General features: G+C 42.3%; 1 protein-coding gene across 2 annotated transcripts in view; it reads left to right on the top strand.

The window, feature by feature from the left end:
- LOC149323616 (excitatory amino acid transporter 3-like) overlaps positions 1 to 25,281 on the top strand; it is a 58,425-nt gene that overhangs the window by 12,966 nt on the left and 20,178 nt on the right. For both annotated transcript variants that reach the window (XM_089490122.1, XM_089490114.1), the window contains exon 2: positions 12,871 to 13,011. In XM_089490122.1, coding sequence (XP_089346248.1) covers positions 12,871 to 13,011 — 141 coding nt within the window. The remainder of the gene's footprint in view (positions 1 to 12,870; positions 13,012 to 25,281) is intronic.

The following is a 25,281-nucleotide window of genomic DNA, read 5'->3' as shown; positions in this document are numbered from 1 at the left end:
CAGGGAAAATATAACACTGGGCCCCATGCAGAGGGCCATTTAACCAAGGTCCAAAACACACTGCAGAAATAATCCGGTTTGAGAATGGGAACTGTAGTTTTGTGAGACATTTAGCCTTGTCTGTCAGAAAGCTCTAGTGCCATAATAAACTACAATTTCCAGAATTCCCTAGCACTGAGCCAGTTAAAGCTATTTCAAACTGGATGATTTCTGCAGTGTGTCTTGGACCACAGTCATAAAATCTATTTGGTCATATGTATGTATTCACGAACACTTGGTGCAGTAGTCTAGTGGAGCCAGGGAGCACAGCTTCAGAGTGCCATGGCTTTTTGGTTAGTGATTAATAGAGGCAATGATATAATCCACCACACACTTTAGACTCCCTTAATGTTTCTGAGTTTAGCTGCAATCCTGGAGGGAAAATAGATTTATTGTTGTGAGCCACATCTGTAGTCATCCAAACTGTTTTCAGAAGACTGGGACTTAAATGGGCAGTGAAGCCCCACAATGTTTACCAAACACCTCCTCCTGTTGCGGGTGAAAACTAAAAAGCCATATTTCCCCGTGGTGGTAGAATTCAAAGACATAGCCATGTTAGTGTGGAAAATCAGTATGCAAAAGGATCTTGTAGCACATTTGGGATGTAACTGGAAGAATGAAGCTGGCAGCATGGGCTTTTGTAGCCTTGAGTCTACAAAAGCTTGTGCTACCAGCTTATTTCTTCTAGTCTCAAAGGTGCTACAAGATCCCTTTACCTATCTCTCCATGAGAGCGAGCCTGAGTTATAAATCTTCAGGGGAGGGCTTTCTCTCACCACCTTCACAGGGGCGACTGGTGAGCACATGGGAGCAACCACTGGGAAGACTCTCTCCCATGTCCTTGCCAGTTGCCCCATGAATTCCCTCCATGGGAGGATTCAGTTCAGTTCCTCTTCCTGCCATTATTCTGCCAGTCAGTTAAGGCTTTTTGATTTATACAGCTCTTGCATTGCTTTTAATCATATGTCTGAATGATATTTAAGTGGTGTGCTTTATTTTTATTTTGTATGTTTTCAGTTATGTTTTAAAATGCAATTACTATGCAAATAAAGCTTATTTGATTAAGGAACTCTATTTCTGGAATGCACCAAACAGAAATTGAAAGAAATGGGCAGAGAGAAATTCTAAAGGAAAAAGCGTGCTTCAGGCAATATTAAAAAACTGCAAACTGAACCCCACATTGGTTAGATTGTTGTTTGTAATTGAAAAATAATTAGAATAACTATTGTTTAATATAATTGTAAGCAGTCTTGTATTCTATATAGGGTTGCCATAACCCGGCGGCCCCCGTGCCATTCACGGTTTCGGGGGGCCGGTCACGGTCCGGTTTGGGCCCCCACCCGTGCCTTGTTCCCGGTTTGGGGGGTCCGCTCCGGCCATTGCCGCTGCCGCTAATGCGGCTGCTGCGGCGCCGACCCACCTCCTCCTCCGGCTCCACCTTCCTCCTCTTCCTCGACGGGCCGGCGGCAGAAGCGCCGCTGCCACTGCGCCCCCACTGGAAGGGCTTACGCGCTGCCCAGGCCTCAGTAGGGGCTAGTGGCAGCGCGCGCGCCTTCCCCATTCCCTCCGCACACGCGTGCCTGCCCCACTTCACTTCCTCCCGTGCCAGCCATCCTAAGGAGGAGGAGGGGGGAGAGGAGGAGGTGAAGGAGGAGGAGGAGGAAGGAGCCAGAGGAAGGGTGCCTGAAGGCCAGGACAGAATTGGGCCACAGAAGGAGGAGGAGGAGGAGGAGGAAGAGGAAAGCTGAGTCAGTGGCCATTAGGTCTGCCTTGGTATTTTGGGGGTTTTTTAATTATTTTTTAAAATATAAAATACTTATTTTATTTAATTTTTTTAATTTTTATTATTCCTATTTATTTTTTATTTTATTAATTTTTATTATTGCTTGTTTTATTTTATTTTATTAATTTTTATTATTGCTTGTTTTTATTTTATTTCATTAATTTTTATTATTGCTTGTTTTTTATTTTATTACATTAATTTTTATTATCAAATATATACACCCCTGCCTTGTTTTTTATTTATTTTTTCATTATTTTTTATTATTAAATATATGGAAGTGCATTTTTTGTGTATTTATGGTGCTTTGAATGCTAACAAGTCTGCCTTTCTTGGCCAATTATAGTGGTGATGATGATGGTGGTGGTGGTGGTGATATTGATATCAACAAGCCTCTGAAGCACGGCCAATGTAACTTGCTGTGATTTTTACAAACTCATGCGCAGTGAAGAAAAACCACAGTCCCTTGCCCAAGTACACACTTCTGAGAAGTACAGTTGAACCCGAGGGCAAGTCCATTTCTGCCATCTGTCTAAGAATAATGCCAAAATGTCCTCCATTTTGATCATGCCTAAAAAACATGCATTTATATTAAGATTTTTTAAAAAAACCTCAATTTTTTCGCATGTCCTCCATTCTTTTAAAAAGTGTCCTACATTTGAAAATGTTGTCCTACATTTGTCCTACATTTGTCCCGGTTTAGAGGTCCTCACTTATGGCAACCCTAATTCTATACTAGGAAGAAGGCAGGATATAAATCATCATCATCATCATCTTCATTTCTGAAATGTGTTGCTCTCTATGTGATGTATGATTGCAATGGTGGCCAGGATATGTATGTTTGATCTCAATTGTGAGATGTGAAATTATACATAATAGAGGGCTGAAGATCAACACAGCCTTCTAAGAGGCACCCTCCCAACAGAAACTACCGGTACTTAGAAACTTCAGTCTCTAAAAAGTAGGGAAAACCTTTCATTTATCTCCCCGAAACAACCGCATTATCAGTATGAATAAACACACACAACTGCGAAAATAATCACCTACAATTCTAAACAAAGAACTAGAATAAAATTGCGAAATTCTATATCCTCTCTGCACACTTTCACAAGAAGTCAGTAGCATGGGGTAGATCAACAGCAATCAAATAATATGCAAAGACAGTCACGGGAGTCTATATTGATACAGTTAAGAAGTGGGCTTACGTACTTCTCCACATTATTTGCATAATAAACTGGTCCTCTGTATTCACCCATATTTATTAAATTAAGTGTTGATTGTGCTTAAGTGTGTAGAACCATATATTGAAAATGATAATTGATAACCCACAGCTCCTCAGACTACTTTTTTAGTTGCAACAGCATTTTGGGATTATGAAGTGCAACAACGGGTGTTGATTTTTATTTTTATTTTTTAAATCTGTTTCAAGCAGAGGAATTCTGCCCAGTGTTGCCAATTTCTGGGATTTCCCCTGGAAATTGGGAATTTTAAAGTCCCGTCTGTCCGTTTGCCCATCTGAAGTAAAAGAACTTAAACTACATCCCCCAGCCAGCCAGGCCATGCATGAGGCCAGACCAAGACCAATCTATCCAATCTATCACACTCAGCAGCCTTAGTCAGTCGCTGCTCGCCTCTTCCTGATTGGCCAAAATTGCTCTTCCATCCAATTCTGCCCTACTTTATTCTGCTCCAACAGATGCATTTGGATATAGTAATAATAATATCGTATTTTCCGGCGTATAAGATGACCGGGCGTATAAGACGACCCCCAACTTTTTAAATGAAAATATAAAGTTTAGCATATACTCACTGTATAAGGCTACCCTCCTCCTGAGTAGTGCAGCAGCTGGCCGTGCACGCGCGTGCTGGCTTCAAGGGGCCTCCAGAGGCCCCTTGGAAGCCGGCGCGCACGCTCTCAGGGCTGCCGGCTTCCCGGGCCTCCAGAGGCCTGAGAAGCCGGCGGCCCCAGAGCACGTGCACCTGGCCGCGGGGCTGCCGGGCTCAACCTGGCATACAAGACAACCCCCGACTTTTGATCCAATTTTATTGGGTCAAAATGTCATCTTATACGCTGGAAAATATGGTAATATTTTTGTAGAGTAATCTTGTAGTCCCTTTGAGACTCCCTGCAAGAAAGGAGTTGGCAGAATGAACTTTCTTAAACTTAAGTCCACTTCCTAGGGTGTACTTGATAATAATAATAATAATAATAATAATAATAGAGCTCTTGTTGCCCCTTAGAGACTCACTGCAAGAAAGGAGCTGGCAGAATGAGTTTTCCTATAGTGGAGCCCTGGTGGCGCAGTGGTTAAATGCCTGTACTGCAGCCATTCACTCAAAACCACAAGGTTGCGAGTTCAAGACCAGCAAAAGGGCCCAAGCTCGACTCAGGCTTGCATCCTTCCGAGGTCGCTAAAATGAGTACCCAGACTGTTGGGGGCAAATTAGCTTACTTGCTAATTAGCTTACTTGCTGTTCACCGCTATGATCTTTGGAATAGCGGTATATAAATAAAAAAAATATTATTATTATTAATTATTATTATTATTATTATTATTATTATACCTGAGTTTTCCACTTCCTCAGATGCATTTGGAAATAATAATAATAATAATAATAATAATAATAATAATAGAAGAGAGATCTTGTAGCACCTTTGAGACCACTGAAAGAAAGAAGTTGGCAGCATGAACTTTCCTAGACTTAAGGATTCTTCCTCAGATGCATGGGAATTGTAGTTTATTGTGACACCAGAGATCACAAAACTACAATTCCCAGAATTCCCGAACACTGGAGCCAGGGCAGTTAAAGCAATCCCAAACTGGATTATTTCTGCAGTATGGATTGGACCTTTAGCATTTTTAATAACTAAGGTCCAAAACGCACTGCAGAAATAATGCAGTTCAAGACTGCTTTAACTGCCCTGGCTCAGTGTTAGGGAATTCTGGGAATTGTAGTTTGTTGTGGCACGAGAGCACTTCCCGATAGAGAAGGCTGTGATACCAACCCCAGATTTTCTACTGATTAACAGCACTTCTATTTTGTCTGGATTGAGCCTCATCTTATTCACTCTCATCCAGTCCTTCACTGCATGATTCAGCACCTTCGCTTGGCATCCGGTGTAAAGGACAGATAGATCTCGGTATCATCAGCATACTGAAGACACCCAACTCTAAAATTCTGGGTGATTTCTCCCAGTGATTTTGTGTAGATACTAAAAAGTATAGGGGACAGGATGACCCCTGTGAAAATGTTGCCCTTGGCATGGGATTTCCAATTCCCATCAGTCCTAGCCACCATAGCTATGACAAGGGATGATGGGAGCTGTAGACCAGCAACATATTGAGGGTGACATGTTCCCCATGCCAGCACTAAACCTATGGAATTACTACCAAATTATGTATGTATTGGCCCCCTGACATGAACACTTAGGGTGTTTTAATCTATTTTATAACAAGGTAATGTTATTCTCTGCTTATAATACTATCCATTTAAGAGTGAATTGAAATGAATCTCAGTTAATACCTGCATCACTAAACTTCTCCTTATTTTACAGGATATGACATCCTTGTGCAAGATAGACCTAGGCTGCAGTGCTATACCCAGAGAAAATTATTGAACTTAGAGGAATATACCTTTGAACAGGCATACACAGGATTGCAGTGTTAATTCTGAGTTATGCAATTCAGTATTTTTATATTTCTGATTCACTCTACCACTCTTTTTGAGAAATCTCTATTAATTCCAGGAAATAATCATCCCATAATCCTTCAAACCTGAAAATTATGCAATCCAATGCTAACACTTCATGGCACATTGCAAAACAAGTTTCTTGCTTCCTTTTCTGTTGTTCCTTTTAAAAGTCATAAACAGCCTAAGATTGCTTAATCTAAACCAGTTATTTGATAGAGTTTCTCAGCAGTTCGTTTTTGTCATACATTTCTCATCAATGTTATCTCCACACTTCACATTGGCTAAAGTTATTCCAGGACCAAATCAAGACATTTTGCTGCTAAGCTGAAAGATAAGATGGTGATCTTACCCTCCTACAAGACACAATCTAATCTTATGTACAAAAGCTGACTCCACAGGCTGTCAAATCTTATTTCACCAGAGTGACTTTTTTTAGTAGAAGCTATATATTTTCTCACCAAGTTCCTATTCATTCATTTATTCATAAGGCCATGTGGAACACATAGTCCTGTTCTCCCCAACACCTTGTCATCATTCTCTGCCCTCCAGATTGTGTTTTTTAAAGCAGCTGCCTCAATCAGTCTTAGGAGAGGGCTGGTCTTGAGTTATTCTTACTTAGGAGTTTATCACATTACAAATAAAAGTGACCTACCTCTCCTGGGTTAGATGCCAATGCCACCGCCTAACTACATCCCACCTAAAGCCTGGCTCCTAGCCGCACTCAGCTGGTTGATTTGCAAAGTCAGGAGCTTCCCATTTTTGGAAAGCAGCAGGCTAAGAGCGGCTGGGAGCTGGGTTTAGGTGGGATGCAGTCGGCTGGCGGCATTGGTAGCATTTTTCATGTGATAATTCCTGGCTGCATCCCGCAATTGACTCTAACCCAGAAGAGGTAAGTCACTTTTATTTGTAATGAGCTATGAAACTTGACATATACCTCTTGAGAGAGAAGACTCACAAAGACCTATCCTTTTACTGGATAGCTCTTTAGCTAGTTCCCTCCCTAAACTCTTTAAACTAGTTCTTTGGAGAAATGGATTTATGATTATACATATTCAGTTAGAGCTTGGGATAAAGAATGTTAAGTTGAGGTAAATAGATAATGAGAAGAACAGACCCTGACGACTGCCATCAGAATAGCTATAAAAAGCCAGGCCAGAAAAAAGAGGGGATCTGCCAAGGACAACCAACCAAACATGCCAGAATGGATGATCAGTTGATATCAGATCTGTAGAAGAGCTATAATTATAAACTAAAGGGCAACACAACATAGTAACAGTTGAGGCAAAACCTGTCTCAGTTGCAACTGTCATTACTGACTTTAAAGAATTTTGGAAACTAACTTGAGGAAGATAACCTGATTGCCTCCCCAAACTATAGATTTCTGGAGAGAGGGATTATGCTTCAACAAAATATGCTAGTATGCAGGACCACATTCATATTTTACACTTTCAGTTATCCTGGTGGAAACTAGGGTTAATTGCTCAAGACCTCTTCTAACAAAAACTAGCCTGTATTAAATAAATGAATTATGTATGCATGATGTCATTATATTCAGAATCTAAATTAAAAGTCTAGAACTCAGGGCTTGACATTATCTGAATATTTTCCCTCATAAAATACAGACTGAATTTGATTAAAAAGTATATAATGAAACAAAACCATTTAAAACCAAAATACACTGCAGTATAATGGAAAAGCACTTAATTGAGTCCATTCTTTTCCACAGCTTTCAAATAATTAAAAAGATTGAAGAAAATATATTGCTTGGAACACAGTGATGATATAATGAAAATTTCTGAGATAAAAATCATGGGGTCATTTTGTCCTTGAGGATTTTTATAAGAGCATTATAACATTTCCTAACATTTGTAACAACTGCTGCAGAGAATATGAGAATATTCAATAGGAATAAAGCCTACATATTCAATAGGAATAAAGCTCCCTTAACGAGCTGACACAGCTGGTTGCTGAGCTGATGTTGGAGGCGCCCAGGCTTCTTGTCCTGGGTGACTTCAACATCTCCCTCACGGCAAGCTCTGTTCCATCTGGTGCGGCTCGGGAATTCATGGAGACCATGGCGGCCATGGGCCTGTCCCAGCTGATACAGGGTCCCACGCATTGCGCGGGTAATACTCTCGATTTGGTCTTCTGCTCGGAGGCGGAAAATCCGTGGGTGGAAATAGCTGATATTTCCCCCTTGTCATGGACGGATCATTTCCTGGTAGAGGTGATAATCAAGGCTTCTACCCAGATCCCCCCCGGGGGTGGTGGACCGATTAGGATGGTCCACCCTCGAAGGCTGATGGAACCTGAGAGGTTCCAAGAAGCCTTAGAGGGGCTCACGGTTGGAAATGACGGCGACTCTGTTGATGCCCTTACCGGTATCTGGAATACTGGTCTCTCTGGGGCTATACACAGAATCACTCCCAAGCGCCCTCTCAGGCCCGCTTCCAAGCGCAAGCCCTGGTACACGGAAGATCTCCGGGCGAGGAAGCGGGCTCTGCGACGGCTAGAGTACCATTGGCGGAAACACCTTCGCTTAAGCGACAAGACTCTCCTAGACCGACTGTTAGAGGACTATGGAGAGGCAATACGAGCAACAAAGAATTCGTTCTATGGTGCTCGTATTGCGTCCGCGGAGTCGCGTCCAGCAGAGTTGTTCAGGGTGGTCAGGGAGCTAACTCAGCTCCCTCCCGCCCTGAACCAGATCCTTGAACCCTCTAAGGCCTGCTGCGACTTGTTTAACGACTTTTTCGTGGATAAAACTTCTCGTATAAGCGAAGGTCTGAACGCCGACATTATGGCAGAACCTAGGGTAGAAGCGTCCAGAGCCTCCGTGGACTATATTATACTGGATCAGTTTGAGTCGGTGAGTACCGAGGATGTGGACAAGATCCTCGGAAGTGTTCGGAAAACAACCTGCTCTCTTGATCCCTGTCCCTCATGGTTAGCGGCCCAGGGGGGACCGGCGGTGACACTCTTGTTACGCCGGATAATTAATACATCCTTCAGGGATGGGCGATTTCCATCGGATCTTAAATTGGCCATAGTAAGACCGATCCTAAAAAAGCCCTCCCTTGACCCCCTGGTTCATGATAATTATCGGCCGGTGTCGCTGCTACCATTTTTGGGGAAGGTGATTGAGAGGGCGGTTGCGATCCAGCTTCAGGCGGTCTTGGATGAAACGGATTATCTGGACCCATTTCAAACTGGCTTCCGGGCGGGTCACGGGGTTGAGACGGCCATGGTCGCCTTGGTCGATGATCTCCGTCTGGGCATTGACAGGGGGAGCGTGTCCCTGTTGGTGCTCTTGGACATCTCAGCGGCTTTCGATACCATAGACCATGGTATCCTTCTGGGGCGCCTGGCTGAGGTGGGAATCGGGGGCACTGCGCTCCAGTGGTTCCGCTCCTACCTCTCTGGGAGGTCCCAGATGGTGCAGCTGGGGGACGTGTGCTCCAGCGAGCGGGCCCTTAAAACTGGGGTCCCTCAAGGAGCCATTTTGTCCCCCATGCTATTTAACATTTACATGAAACCGCTGGGAGAGATCATCCGGAGATATGGGGCGCGGGGTTATCAGTACGCTGATGACACCCAAATCATTTTCTCTATGTCTCCGACTGATGCAGTGACCAGGGATGGCGTCTCTCCTCTCGTGGCCTGTCTGGAGTCAGTAATGGGCTGGATGAGGGAAAACCGACTCAAGCTTAATCCAGAAAAAACGGAGGTACTAGTGATAGGTTCCCCTGGACCAGGAATGACGGTGGTTCCACCTGTCCTGAATGGGGTCACGCTCCCCGTGAAGGACTCCGTGCGCAGTCTGGGGGTGCTTCTTGACTCTTCCCTTCACCTGACTGCTCAGGTGAATGCGACGGTCAAGAGTACCTGTTATCAGCTTCGGCTGATTCGCCAGCTGCGCCCATACCTGGCTCAGAGGGACCTTGAAACTGTTGTACACGCTCTGGTAACTTCGAGACTGGATTTCTGTAACGTACTCTACATGGGGCAACCCTTATACCAAACTCGGAAGCTGCAACTGGTGCAGAACATGGCAGCGCGACTGGTCACTGGTGCTCCCAGGACCAGCCATATAACACCCGTGCTTAAAGATCTCCATTGGCTGCCCATTCGCTTCCGAGCGCAATATAAGGCGTTGGTTATTACCTATAAAGCCCTAAATGGCTTGGGCCCAGGATTCCTGAAGGACCGCCTCTCCCCGTACATTCCGCCTCGCACCCTCAGAACATCTGGGCAGCAACTCCTGAAGGTGCCTGGGGCTAGGTTGGCTGCTACTGCCAGAAGATCCTTTTCCACAGCTGCCCCAGCCCTCTGGAACATGTTGCCCACGGAGCTCCGCTCATCTACCACCCTGGCCCAATTTAGGAAGGGCTTAAAAACCTTCCTATTTAATCAGGCATTCCCCGACTAAACATCCTGTGGGCCTCCCTCCTCTCTCGTGGCCGTGAGGTTGGGCTTAGGGTTTTTTTATTGTTTTTAAGGATTGTTATTATTGTTATTGTATGTTTTTAATCTTGTATCTTGTTTGCGCTTCGGTGCATTGTGTTAGCCGCCCTGATCACTCGGAAGGGCGGGGTACAAATAAAAATTTTATTTATTTATTTATTATTACAGGAGTACTATTTTAACACCAGATCATTGACTCTCTGAGTCCCATACTAAACTGGAAACTCCATTCACCATATTGACAAAAAAATAATAAATAGCAATGCTGAATTTACCAGGAAAGCCAACATGTTGTAGTGGTTTGAGCTTTGGGCTAGGACCCAGAAGATTAGGGCTTTAATTCCCGCTTGGCCATGGAAACTCACCTTGGGCAAGGTGAAGGCAAACTCCCTCTGAACAAATCTGGCACAAAACAAAACAAAAATTCTGTGATAGATTCACCTTTGGGTCACCATAAGTCAGAAACAATGTAAAGGCATACAACAACAGCAAAATGCTGAATTAGAAAAGTAGATCTAGGAAGCTGTAAAATGATTGTGGCAGCTGTGAATGAATCACTCTCTTGCTTTCTGTGAAAAATATAACCTATGCTGTGTATCTTTTAGCTACAGTTTAATATGTTCCGTTATCCCCAATCGCTTGGCCTTTAAAGCTTGAACTAAAATCTAGAGTGGTTTCACTCTAAATCAGATCTAACAGTCACCACTTGAAGTTGGCTTATACACTTGTACTGTAAGAGGTTTTCATGTGAAAATATGTTTATTCATAGAGACTGCTCATTTTGCATAGGAAAGTATGTCACATGCCTGATGTATATACAGTCGGCCCTCGATATCCGCGGACTTGCCATCTGTGGATTCAAAGCATCCAGGGACAGGAAGCCCGCATTGTCCCCAATGGTGGCACATGCACATGGCAACGTGGCTATTAGAGACAACCCCCATTGTCCCATGGTAGCATGTGCACATGGCTGCACTGCCTTTAAGTTCCATTATCCCCAATGGCTTGACCATATGCACATGCCACCATGGGACAAAGGGAACTGTCTCTAATGGAGGCACAGCCACGTACATATGCCGCCATTAGGGACAACATGGGCTTGAGCATCCACAGATTTTGGTATCTGCGGGGGGGGGGGGGGTTCAGAATGGATCCCCTGCAGATACCTAGGGCCAGCTGTAGTTTGTTGAGTATTCAATGAAATAAATATATTTCTATAGTCCTTATCATTTTGCTTCTGAATGTATTACTTCTTTGTTGTGTTTTTTTCCAGAAACTACAATGCAAAACACACTGCAGAAATAATCCAGTTTGAGACCGCTTTAACTGCCTTGGCACAGTTCTATAGAATTCTGGGAACTATAGTTCTGTGAGACGTTTAGCCTTGTCTGTCAGGGAGCTCTGGTGACACAATAAGCTACAATTCCCAGGATTCCCTAGCACTGAGCCAGGGCAGTTAAAGCATTCTCAAACTGGATTATTTCTGCAGTGTTTTGGACCTCAGTGAAATTTATTTACCATATCATAAGCCCATATGTATTTTCTGTTCCTCTAATGGATTTTCCTTTCTTAATGTTTTCCCTGGGATTATGTAGATATGAGCAGGAATATGCTAGACAATTTAGACAGTAGTGGGCAAAACATGTTGTCTAGATCTTGTTAGGTTACATCTCCCATGAGCCCTAGCCAACATGGCCAATGATGAAGAGTGCATTTCTGTAACGTCTGCCCTTCAGCAACATTTGGAAGGCTGTATGATTCCCATGCCTGGTTTAGACTTATCAGCACTGTGCATATATCCTTAGCAAATTACTTTGAACATGCCCCAAGTGAAGGCATGAACATTTGCTGTAATGTTCCTGCAAATTATATTCAAACAGCTTGGATCAGCTCTACATATATCTGTTTGTGAATGGGATAAGCAGAAGATGACTTTCTTATTTGCACTTTTCTGCACCAGACCACAAAGTCCCCCCACCTCAAATAAATACTCCCTCCAGACTTGAGGGACTCTGTTGACTAGAGTGGGGTATGGTGTAGAAGTCTGAGAAGAGAAGAGAAGAGACAGATTGTGGGAGGCACATTCTGCCCTGTTTCCAATTTTCCCAAAACCTCTCATCTCCCATTCAAACTCCAACGAAGCAGCCTACTCCAAAAAATGATCCCAATGGCAGTATCCAGATTGGCGCAAAGCATCGGCCTGGATACGTACTAGGGTTGCCTCAGGGCATCCTTTAAAGACGCCCTGCAACCCTAGGACGTACTCTGTACATCAAAATGGTGGCGCCCTGTCTACATGGGTGGCGCCATTTTGACGTGACGGACGCGCCACATCCAAACGGTGTGGCACAGGCGTCAAGTCATGGCGCTGCTGTAGGGCGCTTGTGGTGCCCTTTCAGCAGCGCTGAAAGGAGCTCAGTTTCAGAGCTCCTTCCACTGCGCATATCGCTAGCACGGCCTTTAAACAGCCGCGCCAGCGTTACAGAGAGAAAGGTGCTGAGTGGCCCCTTTCTCCCTTTTCCCACTGCTGTCAGGGTGCCCTTGGGGCATGAAGCCCCAAGGACACCCCTTTCCAGGCCGCGGGGAAGCGGCATTTTGCCGCTTACCTGAGGCCTGGAAAAGTGGCAGATCGGGGCCTCTGGGGCTGCCGCTGTGGCAGCTCAGGCCCTGATCCGTTGAGGAAAGGGGCGGGTGCAGGCCGCCCCAAAGGGGTGGTCTGTATCCCGCCTAAGTCTTGACTGGGGGAGTTCTGAAGGCAGCTGAGGATAGGAGGAGGGGGGAAATAATATTCCTCCTGCCTATTTTTGTGAGTAGTATCTGAATCCAAGTTTTGCTTCCTTATGTTCTGTCATGTTAAACATAGTTTTTGTGTTTAAATTCCCTTCTTCCTTTTAGGAATTGGACTGGGACTTGCCGTCCGGGAATATGGTAAACTCTCCAATCTGGACAAATTTTACTTCGCATTTCCAGGAGAAGTTCTGATGAGAATGCTCAAGCTCATTATATTACCCTTAATTATATCAAGCATGATAACAGGTAAGACAAAACATTAAAATGGCATGCTAATCTTCAATTTTTTCTTATTTCGTATTCTTATTTTATGTATTTTTATTTCTGACAATAAATCCAGGTGATTAAAAATTGATATAAACATTTAAATTTATCTCTCATGTGGCATTAATTCATTAAAGTAGAATGTTTGTGGTTGATTCAACAACTTGTGGGAGAAAACTTTGGTTTCATAGGGGTAAAGCAGACGGGCCAAATGAAGCAATTTGTGTCACTCTGGCCACGATTGCTCTGGGACAGTTGTGACCAGATGCCACTGTCCTAAAGCCACCTGCTATTGTGGCCTCAAATGGCTCACCAGCAGGGGCAGATGTAGGTGTATGCCACAGTGGGACACAGCCTGTACTTGCCGATGGCTTAGAGTGTTTGGTTTTTGAATTATAGCCTACCTCATGATACACAAGAGAATATGCTGTTATCACTAATCACTGAACAATAATAGATAGCTAGGGGATTCCTGTGCTACAGGAAATGGAACTTTTGTAGAGCTGGAATCTAATCCAATCTGTGAATTAGGTCTACGGGCTGAAAGCTTCCCTTCCCATTTTACATTATACTAAAAGCAATACTTTTCTTCTTTCTTTTTAAAAAATATTGTTCCAGTTGAATAATTCCGTCATCACAATGCCATTATTTTCCCCTCCCCTTTTGAAAACTAGCCTATATCATCTTTTGTTGGGCAGGATACTAGGGTCCAAATCACTGCTAGTTTATGCATCAAAAGCAACAGGAGTTGGCTCATGCTGGACCTTCATTTTTTAAAAAAATAATGATGTTATGTATCAGTTATAGAGAAATGACAGTAGACAAAAGCCTTCTCTGTAATTATGCTCTTTCTTATTGAATACAAAATACAATGTTGGTTAAATAATGAAATTGCAGTTGAATGTACATGAAGAGTTAGAAAAATTGTTTTCTCCTTCCTCGGTGCACAGTTCATTAAGAATTCGTTTATGTCTTCTAATAAAAGAAACAGTAGCCATAAAAAATGGAAAATAAATGATAGATACTAGTATTGAATTATTGTTTCTTTCCTTCACTGTTCCTGAGCCTTTCATTTAATTGCCTTTACTTCAGAGAGTAAATTTCAAGAAGCTTCTTCTGTTTACAACTGATCTCATTTTATTGTGTAGCAGCTTCAAAACTAAATGGCCCTCATGATAAACCTGATTCCAAATATATTATAAGGCTGTGCCAAATGTTCACAAGAATATTTGGGGTGCAATGTGAGTGGAAGGAAATCGTACACACCTCCATATATTTTAGAAGTTGCATATCTATCCTTGATCTGCAGCTTGTGCTAATGATTTTAGATTAAATGTTTCTTCATGTGGCTGTTTTAGTCCAATCATCTATTGCAAGAAACACGATATGTCAGATAGTCAATTGAATTTTTTGCTTCCATTTTGTAGACCCAGTATAACATTCTTCGGTACCAACTGAGAATTATAACTAAAGCTTATTCAAGTGAGTCCTCACACTAAATTGTTGCTTAGCCATTACTTGGAGGTGTTCATGCCCTCTGACTTTTCCCAAACTGGAAAAGTTAATAGTATTTATTTTATCTTATTTATTTTAAGGGATTTATATCCCACCTTTCTCCCACAATGGGATTGTAAAGAAGGAAAGTGTAAGTGGAAATTTAGCATAACTAACACAAAGCCAACAGATTTTGCAAGTGCAGGGTACAGCTCAAAAATGATAGATAAAGAGAGACTATTAGATGGCACACCGGGGAAAGAATTATATTAGGGCCAAAACAGATGTGATTTTAGGCTGCATCTACACTGCAGAAATACTCCAGTTTGACACTGTTTTAAGTGCCATGACTCAGTGCCATGGAATTCTGGGATTTGTAGTTTTGTGAGACATTTAGTCTTCTCTGTCAGAGCGCTCTGGTGCCAGAACAAACTATAGTTCCTAAAATTCTATAACATTCAGCCATAAAGTCATGTCAAACTGGATTATTTCTGCAGTGGAGATGCAGCCTTTGTGTATAAGCAATTAGGATGTTCAGATTTTTTTAAACATAAAATCATTTGCCTTGGGAAACATGTGAATAAGATAATGATTGTAGCACAGCAGTGGACAACACAACAACACAGAGCGTGCAGGCTGAGGTTGTCTTTAAACCTCCCCCACCGACCCCAGCAGCACTAAAAACTGTGCCAAAATTCAGTGACAAATAGCACCACCAGCTTTCAGCGAAAAGTGAGGGGGAAACATTCATAGCAATCATTTTTCTTGCTTTAAAAGACTTGAAACAGTTTGCTAATGATTTTGGCAGGAAACAAGGGAAGAAACAAATGTAGAAAAAGCAAACTGTGTTTCCAAGTTGCTGCTGAAATCCATGCATGTGAACAGTACAAGACTTTACAAACAGAAGGGTGTGTGGCTCATGGGCACGTTTTGGAGGGGCCTACCTGTTGTGGCAGCATCTGCCTGCTGTGCTCCTCACAAAAATCTTCACCCTTTTGACAAAACCTCTACATCCCCCGAGAAGGTATTAGGGAACTCTGAAGAAACGACGAGGCACCCTGTAGACTAGAGGAAATAGCTGTATTTCTAGCTAATACCTCACATTAGCTCTCTAAAAATAGTTGGATATCATTATATAAATTAATATGAACTGTCATGCCTAAATCAAAGGAGCATCTTAACCACTGCTTGAAGACAGCTATTAAAACAGAACAGCCTTCTACATGTCAACAGCTATTAAACTGTATATGGTGAGTAAAATGCAGAGACCCTTCTAGGAAATTTTTCTTCTTAGAAACCCCTTCTGTCTACTAAGTTGGGATTCAGTCCATAAACACTCTGAAGGTGAGGGACACATGGCCTGCATATGAGCTGCATCAGTTTTTCAGACCTTTGTGTTCCTCTCCTCCATGAAAATAATTTTTAATTATAATATGGAGAATCATGTATTTCATTGAAACTAAAGCACATGCCCTTGCCCCCTTGTAGTTTCTATTGGTCTTTAAAAGCTGAAAGCAATAAATAAAATGGCATAGTAAAATAATGTTCCTTATGTAAAATGACAAAAGCAAGGTTTGTTTGTTTTTTGGAATGTATAGTTTTTAAAAAATTTAAGCTGTGGATGGTTGAATCCGTGGATAAAGAATGTGTGAATATGAATGGCCAACTGTAATCAAACCATTCACAGATATGGACCCCAGCCCACAGTAGTCCACTGCAGTCTAAGTTTTCCAAGATCAAGATTTTAGACAAGCTTCAATGGCACAACAAAAAAAAAATATCTTTCTGGTACCTAGAAGCCATAAGTCATCATATCTTACTTTTGTGGGTAGGTCTTCACAATTGTTCCTTTAAAAACCCATTAGATTCACTATTTTTGTGTGTGTTTAAGCACTGGGCTTCAACTTAGTGCATTTTAGTGCATTTTTTGGAGGATGCTGTTCGCTTATTTTGTATATTTGTAGGGATATTAATTTAGTTAAACTTTTAAAAGTTTCACATATTAGGATAGGTTGATTTAAATAAGAGCAATTTTAATCAGCAATTCAAATTACCACTTGAGCAAAATCCATATTTTAAAACATTGATTTTTAGCCTTATCTGTTGTGCATATAAAACATTAATATTGGAAGAGAAAAATAAACAAGCAATTCTGCCTGTTTTTAGAATCTCTTTTCTGGAAACCTGAGTCCCTCAGCTTTGTTCTACTTTCTGGAGCAGCAGAAAACAAGCTTGTTCCATCTTCACTGCGGCACCCCATCAGATGTCTGAAAATGGCTATCACATCATGTCTAAATCTTCTCTTCTCCAAGTTACCCAACCCAATAAACTGCTCCTCATAGGACTCAGTTTTCAGACCATTTACCATCTTGGTCACCCTATTCTGAACACCTAGCAGTTTTTCAATATCCTTTAACTGTGGTGTCCAGAACTGGAGACAGTACTCCAAGTAAGGTTTTACCAAAACAGAATAAAGTGGCAATACAGTCGGCCCTTCTTATACACTGATTTTTATATACGGATTCAAGCATCCATGGTTTGAAAATGTTCAAAAATAGTATAAATTTCAAATATCAAACCTTGATTTTCCATTTTTTATAAGGGACACCATTTTACTATGTCATTATATTTAATGGGACTTGAGTATCCACGGATTTTGTTATCCACAAGGGATCTTGGAACCAAACTCCAACGTATAACAAGGCTCCACTGTATTACGTTCTTTGGTATAAACTGTTGCTGGTTGGAGTTGCTTTTATTCTGTTTTATTTATTTGCTGCCACATCAGACTGCTGATTCATGTTCAGCTTTTGGTTTATTATGGTCCCTAAATCCCTTTCACTCACACTACTGTCAAGTCACCTACCAACCATCTGACAGTTGTGTACCTGATTTTTCCTGCCTGTTGACACCATCTGTGCAGCCAGTTGTTCACCTCTAGGGCTCATTCCCACTTACATTTAAATCGGTTTGGGATTCGCCTTTGTTCCTTGTTGTTAAATCAATTCCAAAAGGTCCATCGTTCCCACTATGAAAGCGGATCTTTTCATTATCCCCTTGTAATCGCTTCTTTTTGGGCACAGTTGTCATTTCCACTAATTTGCGCTACTTCAAAACGCATGTCAATCATCTGTGCATCATCAGTGATGTAAACGGCAGCCCAGGCAGTGTATATATACACACTTGTCCCTCCATATTTGCTAGGGTTAGGGGCACAAGACCCCTGTGAATATAGAAAAAACACAAAAAACAAAAACATGTTTTTACCTGAGATCTCTAAGTCCTCCAGTGCAACTCTGTGGTCAACATCCAACTGACATTTACCATAGAATTGCACTGGAGAAGCTACAAATGCCTAGTAGATTATTCTCTCTAGGAATCTCTACGTCTTTTAGTGCAACTTCTGGTTAAAGTTGACCATAGAGTTGCACTGGAGGACCTAGATATTCCTAGAGAGAACATATTAATCAAATCCATGAATAATCAAATCCGCAAATATGGAGGGATGAGTGTGTGTGTGTATGTGTGTGTGTGTGTGTGTGTGTATCTGTACCTGGCCACACGTTGATAAAAATAGTTGCAAAATCAATTAATGAAATCTCTCTATCAATTTTATTTTTAAAAAAAAAATCATGCGCCCGTAGGTCACATCACAAGCACAAAGGCAGTGCTGGGGTTGGGGGAATGGTGGATCTACCAAAAACTGAGGAGGGATGGTAAATATCCCTCTGGCATTAGTCCCTCCCCTCCAAAATGATGTGATGCAGATCTGTCTTTCCCACTTGTTGAATATGCTCTGGAATCAATTATTTCCAAAAGAACCGCTAGGAAACTAGTGTCTGGGAAAACCAATTTTTTTCCATTTGCCTCGCTTTATCACAACAGAAATTGATCAAAGTAGGATCAGAACCAGTTTCAAAAGGGGACAACAGTCATATAACCCAATCAGCTTTAAATCACAGTGGGAACGTGCCCCTAGTATTCCTTCTCTTCCTGGGCTACAAAGTTGAAACAGGAGAGAGTGATGCAATAACAGACTATGCCTCAAGGTGATTCACCTACCTATCCAGAGCCTGACATTCAGTTGCAATGTGCTGAGAGATGTGTATTTCAGTATCATTTGTTGCTACCTGAAACACAAAGGGAAGGTTATTTTTGGTGTCATAATGAGTCTTGGCAGATTCTCTCTTATGTCTTGAACCCTCTACCAAAACATCCTATCAGGTCTGCATGCCACTGCCTCTCTCCCTCCAGTAGAGAATCACCTGCCACCAAATACCTCCTTCTTTCCTAGAATGAGGGGGGGAATCTTCCATCCATAGAGATTTCAAAGCTTTGTCTGTGCTTTCTGAGGCCCTGACTGCTGTCATGTCTCTGCCCTATACAAATGCCATGTTTAGAATTGATTGGGCAGCTTCAAAGAAACAGCATGGTGCCTCTCCATGGTTTCTGTTCATCTTTTTCAGACAGACAGTGTGGTGCCAAGCAGTGGGATCAAATGATCCAGTGACAGGATTGAGCGATCCACTGACAGATCAAATGATCCAGTAAGGAGATCTGTTTGGTTGAGGGAAAGCCAAAAAGAGGACATGTGTGTGGAGAGTTGGCAGAAATATGTCAGGAGTGCTGTGTTACAGAGACAGATGTACTGTAATTCCTGTGGTAAAAAGATGTAGTAAGGAAGGGGATTATCAAGTGACTGTGAAAAGGCCCAGTTTGAATACCTTAGAAAGAGGTGGTGCAAAGTTTTAAAAAGAAGCATATACAGTTTGACACCTGAGGTAAACATTGGTGCTCAAGTGGTAGAGTAGGCGGCTCACAAAGAGGAATCCAGAGAAAAACTTCCCAGCGTGACTAAAGAAGTGGTCAGACCTAAAATCAAGAGGAAAAGGTGATTTCTGCGGTAAAAGAAATCAGCACAGTAAGCTATAAGTATAGTAATGTCAGTAGGTGAAGGGCAATTGTTGTGTTTCAGAGATATGTTACTGTTGTTGTGTGTCAAGTCATTTCTGGCTCGTGATGACTCTGATGCAAACCTATCACAGGGCTTTCTTGGCAGGTTTCTTCCGATGGGGTTTGTCATTGCTATCCTTTGAGGCTGAGAGAGTGTGACCCGCCTAAGGTCACCCGGTGAGTTTCCATGGCCAAGTCAGGATTCATGTTTGTCGGACTGTATATATTTGTATTGTTTGTATTAAAATTTAATAAAAAAAAAAAAGGATTCAAAACCTGGTTTCCTGAATCCTAGTCCAACACTTAATCAGTGCACTATGTGGCACACTTCATGTTACTAAAAAATGAAATGACATAAGAATATATACAGTAAGCATAGGAAAGAACTGAATGTTGACTAGTATTTTTTAAAAGTCAAGATGCTAGATTGCATTGCTTTTCATTGAGACCTGCTGAGGACTCAGTAGAACAGTGACTTCTGAAGGAGGGGCATATGAAGGAGACACCAGGCAGACTTGGTTTCAGGGCAGACAATGATGGTTCAGAAAAACTGTAAAGGGTGGCGATGGTGGATTTGAAAGTATAAAAGGAAAAGTGTGTGTCTGAGGGAACTGAGGCAGGAGAGGCAGGGTTGTCAATTGACAGCGAACAGTTGGATGAGTCAGAGGACTAGATAGACAATTGGAAGCGTCTGTGTACTGGGTCTATGAATTGATTGAAGGAAAATGACATAATTCAGTTTGAATATTGTTATGTTTGGAACCAATAACTAGAACTTACTGAAATTATTGCTGTTCCACAGGATATAATTCTCTTGTTAATTTGTTAATTCTGACTGGCTTCCTTAATCCTGAATCAAGAGTGAGTCACATTTACCATAAAGAACACAAGGCTAACATACACACTAATTCACAATGAGATCATCTTAGGCCCGGTCACCCCAAATCTAGGGAGGAATTTTAGAACGGGGACTTTGGACTAGTGGCAGATATCTAAAGCTAGAAACTGCAGAGTCAACCTGGATAGGCCAATGTCACAGGCCGTAGCTATTTGTACTTTGTACTTTTGCGTTTTGACTGTGGACAGAGAACAAGATGGAAGTAAAGGTCCCCCTTTCAGAATCACTTTCTCTTTCAGGCTAGAACCCAGCTTATACCTACATACCCAGGAGTAAACTCTATTTAACTCATTGGTACTACCTTTTGAGTAGACATGTATAGAATTGGACTGTTGATTGACTCTTTAAAAAGAAAATGACTTTATATCAAATCTGGGAAGATGTCTGGACATGTTTAGAGATTATTGGTTTTAGGAAACAGTTCCTTTCATAGAAGAAAGGTTTTCTTGCATTACGTAATTCTGTCATTGCAGTTAGCCTATATTGTCATTACTGCCTATAATAGTAATTAGCATTTTGAAAGTGGTTTGGGGTTTTTTTTTTTTTAGCATACAAAGCACTTTTCACTAGATTAGCAAAGTCAACCTTGCAGCATCCCTAACTCTTGGACGGTATAACTATTGCCATTTTTCACATGGGATGAGGGTATGATAGTGAACGTAAGTGCAGTTGAGTAATTTGAGATGTCTCAAGTAGCGTCCCAAACATTATGCAATACCCATTTTGGGGTAAGTGATACCTGTTGAATAGCTGCATCACCTGCTGCTATTAAATACACAGAATGCTTGTGAAGAGAAAACATAATAAAGAAAAGGGGTCATGGAGGTGCACAGAGGTGCATGGAGTATGCAAAGAATCTTTGAAGTTTATCAGACGGGGAAAAATTGGAAGTTTAAAATGGTAAGAAACCGTTATTAACTCACAATTGTGCAAATGGTTTTCACACGCAAATCGAGATCAATCTGCACTTGCACACAAATGTGCTAATGGTTTTCTCATGATGGGACCAAATGTGCCTCCATCCCTATAATATTAAATGTGCATGCATCCTGAAAAAACAATCAAATGTGCAAATGATTTTCACATGTAGACTGCAATAAATCTCTCTGTGTGTATCCCTGCCTTCCCTCAGTAGCTGTTTCTTTAAGAGCTCTGGCTTGGAGGGAAGTCTGAAGTGATCCCCAAACTGATCACTGTAAGGGATTTTGGACTTCAGCTCCCAGAAGCATCAGCCATGTTGGCCAATAGCCTAGGATTCTGGGAGCTGAAGTCCAAAATCCCTTAAAGGGGTCAGTTTGAGGGTCGTTGCGGCTGAAGCAGGACACACAGAGAGAGAGAGAGAGAGAAGAGAGAGAGAGAGAGAGAAGCATGCCGGGAGACAAGCATTCTGAGGCAAGCATTCATTCACTCTCTTTCTCTCTCTGCACTTGCATCAGTTGTTTATATTAAGAGCTCTGGCTACAGTTGCAATTCACATGCATAACTCTCCCAGAATTTTACAGGTATTGCAAAAAGAGCAATTAACTTAACAAATTCCAGTATACCTGGGGCTGAAGCAGATAGGCCAAAAGGAGTGCTCCGTCCCCGGTCGTCTGAGGACTGTGGTGACCAGACAACCCAGTCTTAAAGTGGGCCACCACCACGATCCCAAATGAGCCACCAGCAGGAGAGGATTTTTACCGCTCCTTTTGCTGGCAGCTTCAGGCCACCTTAAACAGCCTTGAAGCAGCTTCCAGCCACATTGGGGACATGCAACATCTAAATGCCACACCCCTGAAGCAGCCGGAACCCACTCTATTTGGTCCATGTGTTTCAGGCCTTGGTGGTACTTTCAGCGGGTCTTCTCTCTTAAGACAGCATCTGTCCATATAACTACGTAGCTCTTGCCTAATAGTCCCTCTCATGTACAGTCTAACCACTCTCAGCAAGTACAAACCGTCCACTCCAGATTAAACAATTTTAAAAAGTTAAAAACATTACACATTAAATTTTGTCTCCTGGAATATTCCTACTTACTTTCTGTTCTAAATGGAACTGGTTAGACCCTGTTACTTGACTTCACTTATTGATCCTCCTTGTTTGGTTCGTTTGACTGTCTGTTAAGACTAAGGACTATTTTGGCTCTGCTTTCTGAATACTAGCTTTGGAGAACACTTACATACTATGGCGCGTTACAGAGCACCAAAAAGCGGCGCTCTGCCTGTGCCGTCATTAGCTGCGCCAAGAAGCCCCAACGGCCAAACCGCGAGGCTTCCAGGCACAGCTAAAAAGAAGCACCAAAATGGCACTTCTTCTTGCGTCGCGGAAATGACGTGATGAGGTGCCAATGGCGCACTTGATGCATCATTTTCACGATGCTACGTGCGGATGCTAAGCGTCTGGCACGTAAAAATGGCCGCGCCCATGTGTATAGGGCGTGGCCATTTTTACGCTGCCATCACGTGTTAGGGGTGAGGCCGGTATGGACACTAGGTCCTCGGCCAACCCCTAGCACATGACGGGGGCGCCGCAAAGGCCCGTGCGGAACAGGCCTTTGTCTGATAGCTATGTATTTTTTCTCTGACTACACTGCATGCTCTTTTTGTCAGTATAGAGGACGTGATACAGAGAACTGGCATGTTTGTTCCCTGTGATGAGATAATCTTTTTGATCTGTGATTATTTGATTTGTCATTAGATAAACATTTTGAATGGTTAATCCACATATATAGACAAATCTCACTGATTCAGTGAGCTAGTTTAACATTAGTTAAAACTATTCAGCCTTAGACAACTGGCATTAATGGACGAGACCACACTTAGCATGTCAGATGCATCACGTTGGTTGTGTTACTGCTGGCATGTCCACAATCCATAACCACAATACAATAAGATACTTGTTTGTTCCAAACCATGCACTGAAGTGATCATTTGCATAAGCAATTAGTGTGCATCCTGTTGCAGGAAAACTCATTTTAATGTTTGATAGTGCTGGGTTAAGTAATAACCACTGTCTTAACGTGGCAGAGGAAGAGAGAGTGGTGCTTAAAGTCAGATCTTTTGTCCCTACAGTCAATATCTCATGCAAGCACGACAACAACCCACCCTTTGCCCTGGGATCTGGCCAAGTATGCAGTATCAGATCAGTCCCTGTAGGGAGATGATTTATAGCTTGATCATCAAATATAGTTATGTTGGCAGAGGCAGTTAAACAGGCCAGGCTTTTGCTGGTCCTGTTTAATGACCAATTTATTGTGCAGACTAAAATGAAACGGAGGAAGAAATGGATCTTGTCAGTTTTCCTCTAATAGCTGGGTGACTTGTTCAAGCTTTGATGGAAGCTCTGAGAAAGAGTGGAGAGATGCAGCCAGTTCACAGTCAATGATGATTTTCAGATTTTATCGCTGGTTAATTTCTGAAAAGAGACATTTTTAACTACAAGACTCCCTTAATGACTTTTAAAATGAAAGTTATACCCCCCCCCCCCTTGAAGATTTGAAACTGAAATTGTGAACAATTAAAACCTTATTGTGGAGCTTCACTTTAGTCAGTAAAGGTTCAGACTGCAGCTTGGATTCAGTGAGCTCTTTCAAAAGGCTACACATGTATAGCTTTGTATTGAATGATGACTGCAACCTTACCAGTAGTGCAAGAGGAAACCATTAACTCACTGTGCTAAAAGCCCCTTTCTGGCTTCATGAGGCTGGTGCAGCTTGGGAAATGGGAAATGGCAGGATTCTCTCTGGCTCCTTTGTATAATAACTCTGGCCTCATTGTTAACATGAAAGAAACTGGAGAATGGCATTAATGCGAATTTTAAGCACTCACTTTTTACTCTGCAGTTTTTGGAAAAAAACTGATTTCTTTACATTTGTGTCAGGACTGGGGTGGAATTGGGGTCAGTGGGCTAACTGGAGGGTGGCATTAGTCTGGCAAGCTTGGTGTGTGTCACCTTTTTTTAATGGGCAGGACATACAGTACTAACCAAAGACTAGCTGGACTTCTGAAATGGAGGTATACTGTATTTAGTATATTTTTACATGCAGTCATCCCTCTGTATTTACAGGAGGTGGGGCACCCAAATGTGTGTACATTCCCTCCCTCCGTCCCTCATTCATTCACTCACTCGCTCATATGGGTGTGGGGAAGGAAAAGGGAAGGGGTAGCCTGATCTAACATTAGCTCCAATACGCCATGGGGAATAAAACTGCCCATCTACACTGCAATTGCCGACAGTGAAGTGCTGTACCCTGGTTGTTACCTTCCTTTCCATCCAAGCCCAGCCATGAGATCAATGTTGATAGGTAGATTGGGTTACCCCCTCACCGTTGCTTGTCTTCAGAACAACTTTGCCAGTGGGGCTCAGCTGGGAAGGGAGCGTCAGCCACCAGGATGAAGCACTCCATTGCTGGCCATCACAGTAAAGATGGTCAGCTTCTGTCCTGTGTATGTATGTGTGTATGTGTGCATCAGGAGACATTAAAAACACATTTTAAAAAATAAATCAACAGCTAGTCAGAGATACAAAAGAGAAACTTAGACTTCCCTCTCTTACTCATGATCACTCACTGTGTGACACGATTACAAACTGTAATCCTGCAAACTGGCAAGATTGACAGGTAAACAATAAGGCTATGGGTTGATAGGTTATGACATGCTGGGAAGGAAAGAAAGTCTTTCTCTCTTGTACCAATTTGAATTTGGACATGGGAAATGTGTGGCAGTCAGTACAATTTGAGTCTGGTTTATTTGGGACCTGTCAACTGTAGTACATGTGCTGGTAACCTCACGACTCAATTTCTGTAATGCATTCTACATGGGGCTACCCTTGTACTTAGTCCAGAAACTTCAATTGGTCCAAAATATGGCAGCCAGATTGGTCACATAACACTTATACTGAAATCTCTTCACTGGCTGCCTATTAGTTTC

Source organism: Sceloporus occidentalis, unplaced genomic scaffold, assembly GCF_023333645.1.
Source record: "Sceloporus occidentalis isolate IW3139 unplaced genomic scaffold, rSceOcc1.0.p SCAF_1, whole genome shotgun sequence".
Lineage (NCBI taxonomy): Eukaryota > Metazoa > Chordata > Lepidosauria > Squamata > Phrynosomatidae > Sceloporus > Sceloporus occidentalis.
Note: the sequence above shows the minus strand (reverse complement) of the source record. Positions and strands in the feature narration are given on the sequence as shown.